The sequence below is a fragment of the Ursus arctos genome, unplaced genomic scaffold (assembly GCF_023065955.2).
Source record: "Ursus arctos isolate Adak ecotype North America unplaced genomic scaffold, UrsArc2.0 scaffold_1, whole genome shotgun sequence".
Taxonomy (NCBI): domain Eukaryota; kingdom Metazoa; phylum Chordata; class Mammalia; order Carnivora; family Ursidae; genus Ursus; species Ursus arctos.
Genome location: NW_026622763.1, coordinates 78,342,961 through 78,350,010, shown reverse-complemented (window position 1 = coordinate 78,350,010; position 7,050 = coordinate 78,342,961). Strand labels below are relative to the sequence as shown.

The 7,050-nt window shown below is 37.9% G+C and overlaps 1 protein-coding gene across 1 annotated transcript in view; it reads left to right on the top strand.

Annotated features, from left to right (window-relative positions):
- RAPH1 (Ras association (RalGDS/AF-6) and pleckstrin homology domains 1) overlaps positions 1-7,050 on the top strand; it is an 88,660-nt gene that overhangs the window by 30,575 nt on the left and 51,035 nt on the right. Inside the window, 1 exon segment of the mRNA XM_026492139.4 lies at positions 1,682-1,801. Coding sequence (XP_026347924.1) covers positions 1,682-1,801 — 120 coding nt within the window.

Here is a 7,050-nt window from a genome sequence, read left to right as displayed (position 1 = left end):
AGTTCCTAACCACATTTTAAGAATCACAATTACTTTGTTGATTGTTGCCTTGGAGGTATAATATGTGTACAAATTCTTATTTAAGATTAAGGATATCTTTAATCTCTGAGGAATTGTTTAAACCAATAGTCAGGTAGTATTCCAAATATTGCCTAGATCCACTGGAACAAAATTTGTATTTCAGAAATGTGAGTCAAGAGCATGGAATGTAGAGTGATGATATTCATTGTGTCCCTAGGAAAGTTAATAGGTATTATTCCAAGTTGAAGGCAAAGGATTTGTGGTCAGATTAATTTGAAATATGTTGGTTTAAGCAAAGGTAGGCTTTACTAAAGATTTCTCAGAGAGAGACAAGCCAAGAAACAGATTCTTAGCTATAGAGAACTGATAGTTACCGGAGGGGATAGTTACCGGTGGGGAGGTGGGTAAGGGGATGGGTGAAATAGGTGATGGGGATTAAGGAGTGCACTTGTTGTGGTGAGCACTGGGTAATGTATGGAATTGTTGAATCACTACATTGTATACTTGAAACTAATATAATACTGTATGTTAACTATACTGGAATTAAAAAAAAAGAGATTCTTAGAGCCTTTGATATTGAAATATTTTATAGTAATCAGATTAATCTTACTTTAAGAACTTTAAGTATCTGGTCAGTCATTGATCTTACTTTGTTTTGTGTAATCTTTTCTTCCCGTCACAAAACAATATTCAGGTTCCATGTCAGATATCACCTTATTAATGAGAAGAAAAAATAATCTCTTCTTTCAAGGATTTACTCTTGAAAAGTCACCACATATAGGAAATTTTGTATATGAATTTAAAGTTTTCAATTCCAGGGGCGCCTGGGTGGCACAGTGGTTAAGCGTCTGCCTTCGGCTCAGGGCGTGATCCCGGAGTTCTGGAATCGAGCCCCACGTCAGGCTCTTCCTCTATGAGCCTGCTTCTTCCTCTCCCACTCCCCCTGCTTGTGTTCCCTCTCTCGCTGGCTGTCTCTCTCTCTGTCGAATAAATAAATAAAATCTTTAAAATAAAATAAAATAAAATAAAATAAAATAAAAATAATAAAGTTTTCAATTCCAGTTTTCTAAAGTTTATTTCAGTTCTGGTTCCCTGGATTTTGTCAGAACTGATGAGAAAGTAAGGTAGAAAGAACACTGTAAGAGGAGGAACTAATTCAGTAGATTAAACTAGATTAAAACTTTTGTCTTTTCTCTGAAGTGCTTTTTGGACTAAGGTTTTGCAAGATACATACTTATTTGTATCTAAATATATTGTTACAGAATAAGTGAAATGATAATGTGCTGGATTGAAGTCTCAAAATTATTTCTCTTTGGTTTTTGGGGTGTTACAGGCTCTGTTAGTGGAGAAAACTGCACTATGATATCCTCTGATTAATGGGAGGGCTCTGCAATTTTTAAATTATTGTTACTTGTGATTCTGGTCATAATCTGATACATTCTGTTCTTTCACAATTTCCTAAAAATTTGGGACTAATTACTCATTCCTACTCACTTGTCAACCCTGTCTCTATTGATGACTTCTAATTTCCTTGTATAATATAATTTCTAGTTTGGAAGGTTTAACTCCAGAGAGTTACAATATATATCAGAACATGTGCTGCATAATTTTTCAAGTTTAACTTGTTAAACTTTATTCTACCCAAATGTCTGTATTTCAGATGGATCAGCTATCAGATGAAGAAATTGACCATGGTGCTGAAGAAGACAGCGATAAGGAAGATCAGGACCTGGACAAAATGTTTGGAGCCTGGCTAGGGGAGCTAGACAAACTCACTCAGGTTGGAAATAGTGCTTGAAAAATTGTTTGAGGATTTTAAGTCATGACTGTGTGCTAAAAGTTTACTGTGTAGACATAGGGATATGGATATAGGTTCCATTTTTAAATACTGCTATTAAAGGGAAAACGTCTAAAGCGTTAACAAGTAAATGAATGGTAACTCTGGAACACAAAGTATTATCTTATGTGGTTATTTAAAGGAATCTAAAAACAAAAAAATACTTGTGACAGACGTTCAGTTCCTCTAGAGGGATTATTTAAAATCTGTTTTGTAAATTGAGATTCCTGGCTAAAGAGGTTTAAAACCCAAAATCTTAAAGTCTAAATTTTAGCAAATCCTTTTCCATAACTTAATAAATGTGAATATTTACTGCATTTTACAACACAAGTAATATCCTCACATAAAGTATTTTCTATTACATAATTCTAGAATACTGACAAAATTTCATTTCTGGCTGCATTTTAAAACCATGGCAAAGCCTTTTTATCTTGTTTTATTGAGTCTTAAGTTTTAAAAAGGTGGAATAATAACTCTATGCTATTTCACTGCAGATGGCTTTTCTACTGGTTTGGTACTTGTATTCTTCCCAGTATTTTAAATTCCTTGCCATATAATGTGAAGAGCCATTCACTAAAAAAGTTGGCTCGTAAACTAATGCTGTGACTGTTTGTTTGGTTTGTTTGTTTGTTTGTTTTTGTATAAATCTGTCTTTAGAGACAAAACAGATTAACCACTGTGTAATGGTGGCTCACTGCTAACAAGTTTTTTTTTTTAACACTTAAGATGTTTTCAAAAAATATTTTATGAACTTTATTAGTAGCTAAAACCTCAAGTTTATTTTGTTTTGTTTTTTTAGTTTACTACAAAGTGTCATCTGTGCACCCACCCATATCCACATACCATATTAATGGGATTTTCAACTTTATATTAAATCGAGTTTATGTTTTAAGTGGTTGGTGAATCTTTTAAAATCATTTGTAAAGTTTTTTTATGTATTTGCATTTTCCTGGAGGAAGGTTTAGAGCTTTTATCAAATTCTCATGATACTCGCCCCCTCCCACAAAAAAAAGTTTAAAAACCATCCTACTAGGTTACCAATTTCTTGGTGTCAAGTATTTCTTACTATTTCTTTTGTTCCCCCAGCGCAGCAGGTAATTATAACAAGTATATTTATGTGAACTGGTAAATAGATTGACTCTTAATATGTCCTCAATTATATTCAAGTTATTTTACAGAAAATATTAAACCTACCTAATATTTTTCATTTCCACTGAGAGAAGCATCAGGACTTAAATTGCAGCAGAGGAACAGGGTTTGAGGTTGAAGAATTTCCTATTTTGTGAAACTTTGAAATAAGGCAGTGGATATCATATGTGGATTCCCTTCATATGATAGCCTTAAAACCTGGTTGGACACTATCTGAATGGATTCCTTTTATCTTGAGACAAATGAATGAAGAAGGCACCAATGTAATCTAATTCCGTGATTCTACAGACTATCCAGCCTTCTTTTTTATTTGAGATCTATTTGATAATTATAAATAGAAATTAAAGTTTTAAAAGGCTTTTCTTAATATTTGTGAGTTTATTTAAATAGACACTAACTACTGACCTTTTCTCTAAATTTCTCTGTCATAACCATCTTATATTCTTTATTGTAGAAAGGTTAGAGAGGAAAAGTGTCATTTAAAAAGGTGGCGAGATAACTTACAAGATATTCTGTCCTGAAGTACAGTATAATTCTAGACTTATCATAGGCAGTATCACAGCCGGGTTACAGTTTGTCCTCATCTTAATAGAGTTTGAGAAGAACAAGGATATTCCATCATTGTCTGAAGTTGTAGCCACTTTCTGTTAAGATCTTGGGTCTTGGGACTTCCAGGGAAGATGGCAGAGTAGGAAGATTCTCACCTCATTTTGTATCTCATGAATGCAACTAGATAACCCCCACATCAGTGTAATAACCCAGAAAATGACCTAAAGACTGGGAGAACAAACTTTCCACAGCTAAATGTAGAGAAGAAGCCACATTCAAGAGTGGAGGAAGGGCAAGTACATGAGGGAGGGACATCAGGGACATCCTGGGCACAGAGAGGGGAGAGAAACCGACTCAGATAAGGTAGCCTGTACGGTGAAGATGTATCCCCATAACGTTTGGCTTTGAAAACTGGCAGGGCCGAATTTCCCTTTGTTCTTACAGTCAGTGGGACTTAACACCTGAAACTTTAAAAATCAGTGGGGTTGGCTCTGGCAAAGCCAGGAGGGCTAGAGGAAATGGAGTCCATGCCCTTAAAGAGGCAGCATAACAGCCTCACTGAGATATAGCATAGAAGCAGCAGTTTGAAAAACACCTGAAGTAAACAAGAGGAGGATTTGTTTACTAATCTCAGAGCATGTGCCAGAGGGGCAAGGATCACTGGGGACTTCTCCAGGAACAAAGAAGCTGTTAGGCACCATTTCCTTCACCCACTCCTGGCATGAACCCACAGACAACTGCAGGAACCAGCTTGGAGCCATTACTCACACCTACTAATAGTGTGCCCTGTCCCCACAATCTGCAGACATGCCCCCTCCAGCCATGCTTCAGCTCCAGGTCTCTTCCCACAGTAGACCATGCAAACCTTTCTAACACCATGTATCCTGCCCCAGCACTTCTCTGGACCTGCCCTCTCCAACCTGGCCTGTCTCTTCCAGTGGCTGCAGGTCCTCTCCTACAGCAGAACAGAGCAAACCTTGCTAACATCACCCACCCTGCTCTGTGTTCTCCTGCCGTCCTGCCCCTCCCAGTATGCTCTTGGCCAGAGCCCATCCAAAGTGGTGCCATAAGCCTGGCAGGGTGAAAGCACCCTCAGAAGGGACCAGCACCACTCCAAAGTGACTCCTGACCTGGGGAGAGGGGAAGATAATCACATAAAACAATACAACTGGGCCCAGCAGTGGACTGGGGGTAGACATCTGGCATGACTGCAGGCCCTGCCCACCAATGAAAGCTTCTCAGGGGACAACACAGGGAGAGAGCCCTGCAGTTTGATGTGACTGCATCTCTGACAAATACCTGGTCTGACTCAACTCAAACCCGAGGTGGCCCAAGACTGACTCATTAATAATAGAGGGACCAAACCCGGCCAACAACAGGCAAAGAGAGCCACTGCAGACAACTAGACTGAAGGTGAAATCGGGTGAGCCACAACAGCAGGGCACATATAACATATGAAGGAGATACCCCTGAAGTACCAGGTTCTGGTGAACAGGAGGCATTACGCTGCGAGGCACTACAGAACCTATACATAAGGCCACTACTTTCAAGAGCAGGAGACGTAACTAACTTTCCTAACACTTGGAAACAGACACAGAGAGTTAGACAAAATGAGGAGACTGAGGAATATGTCTCAAATGGAAGAACAGGACACAATCACAGCAAGAGAGCTAAGTGAAACAGGTAAATAATATGCCTGATAGAGAATTTAAAGTAATGGTCATAGAGATACTCACTGGACTTGAGAAAAGAATGGAGGATCTCAGTGAGATCCTCAACAAAGAGATAGAAAAAGTAAAAACCAATTAGAGATGAAGAATCCAATAACTGAAATTTAAGCTATAGTAGATGGAATGAATAGTAGACTAGAAGCAGAACAGATCAGTGACCTGGAGGACAGAATAATGGAAATCAATCAAGCTGACTAGGGGAGAGAAAAAAAGAAAATACAAAATGAAAATAGACTTCGGGAACTCAGTGACACCATCAAGTGTGATAACGTTTGCATTTTAGGGATCCCAGAAGTAGAGAGAGAAAAGGGGGCAGAAAATGTATGTGAAGAAATAATAGCGGATAACTTCTCAAATCTGGGGAAAGAAACAAAAATCCAGATCCAGGAGGCACAAAGAGCCCCTGACAAAATCCAACGAGGTCCACACCAAGATACATAGTAATTAAAATGGCAAAAAGTATTGATAAAAAAAAAAAATTAACAGCAAGAGAAAACAGTTGCAAGTAAGGGAAACTCCATAAAGCTATCAGCTGATTTTTAGTGGAAACTTTGTAGGCCAGAAGGGAGAGTGGCATGGTATGTTCAAAGTGCGGAAAGGAAAAAACCTGCAACCAAGAATATTCTATCCAGCAAGGCTGGTTCAGATTAGAAGGAGAGATAAAGAGTTGCCCAAACAAACAAAAGTTAAAGGAATTCATGACCGTTAAGCAGGCCTATAAGAAATATTAAAGGGGACTCTTTGAGTGGAAAACCATAAATAGGAATAAGAAAAGTAGGAAGCACAAAAGCAGTAAAATAAGTATATTTCTAAAAATCAATCAAGGGATTCACAAAGTAAAAAGGTGTAAAGTATGATACCATATACCTAACTCATGAGGGGGAGAGGAGTAAAGAATGGGTTCAAACTTAAGTGACCATCAGCTTACTATAGACTGCTATATGCAGATGTTATATACAAACCTAATATACAAATAAAAAACCAGTAATAGATAGGCAAAGAATAAAGGGAAAAGCATCCGGGGTGCTTGGGTGGCCCAGTCGGTTCAGCGTCTGCCTTCAGCTCAGGTCATGATCCCAGGGTCCTGGGATCAAGCCCTGCATCAGGCTTCTTGCTCAGCAGGGAGCCTGCTTCTCCCTCTCCCCCTGCCTGCAGCTGCCCTGCTTGTGCTCTCTCTCTGTCAAAAAAATAAATAAAATCTTAAAGAAAAAAAAAAAAAAAGGGATCCAAGTATATCATTAAAGAAAGCCCCCACCCCTCCAAAAAAAACCCACAAAAAAAAAAACACTACCAAAAATTCTAAACTATACAGAACAAATTGATGGTTAACAGAGGGGAGAGGGAACGATGTAATGAGCACTGAGTAATGTATAGAATTGTGGAATCACTGTATTGTACACCTGAAACTAATACAGTGGTATAAGTTAACTAGAATTAAGATGAAAAAAAATTTTTTTTCATAAAAATAAGTACGTAAATACAAAGAAACAAAAACTGATCTTAGATCTCACTCATTTTGAGTTCAGAATTGTGCCTTATCTTCAGGATTCTTCATGCCAAGAATGAGACTATGCTGTACCAAAAACAAATCCCTTTGAGGAAAGAGATAACAGAATGCTCTGCATTGTTCCTTTCTATTTTGTATCTTACCATGCCCATCCCATATTCATATATTTAGCTTATAGTGAATTTATGTAAAATGAGCTCAGTCACTATACTTGATGTATTTGGGAAGACATTTACTCCAAACTGGAATGGTCTTAA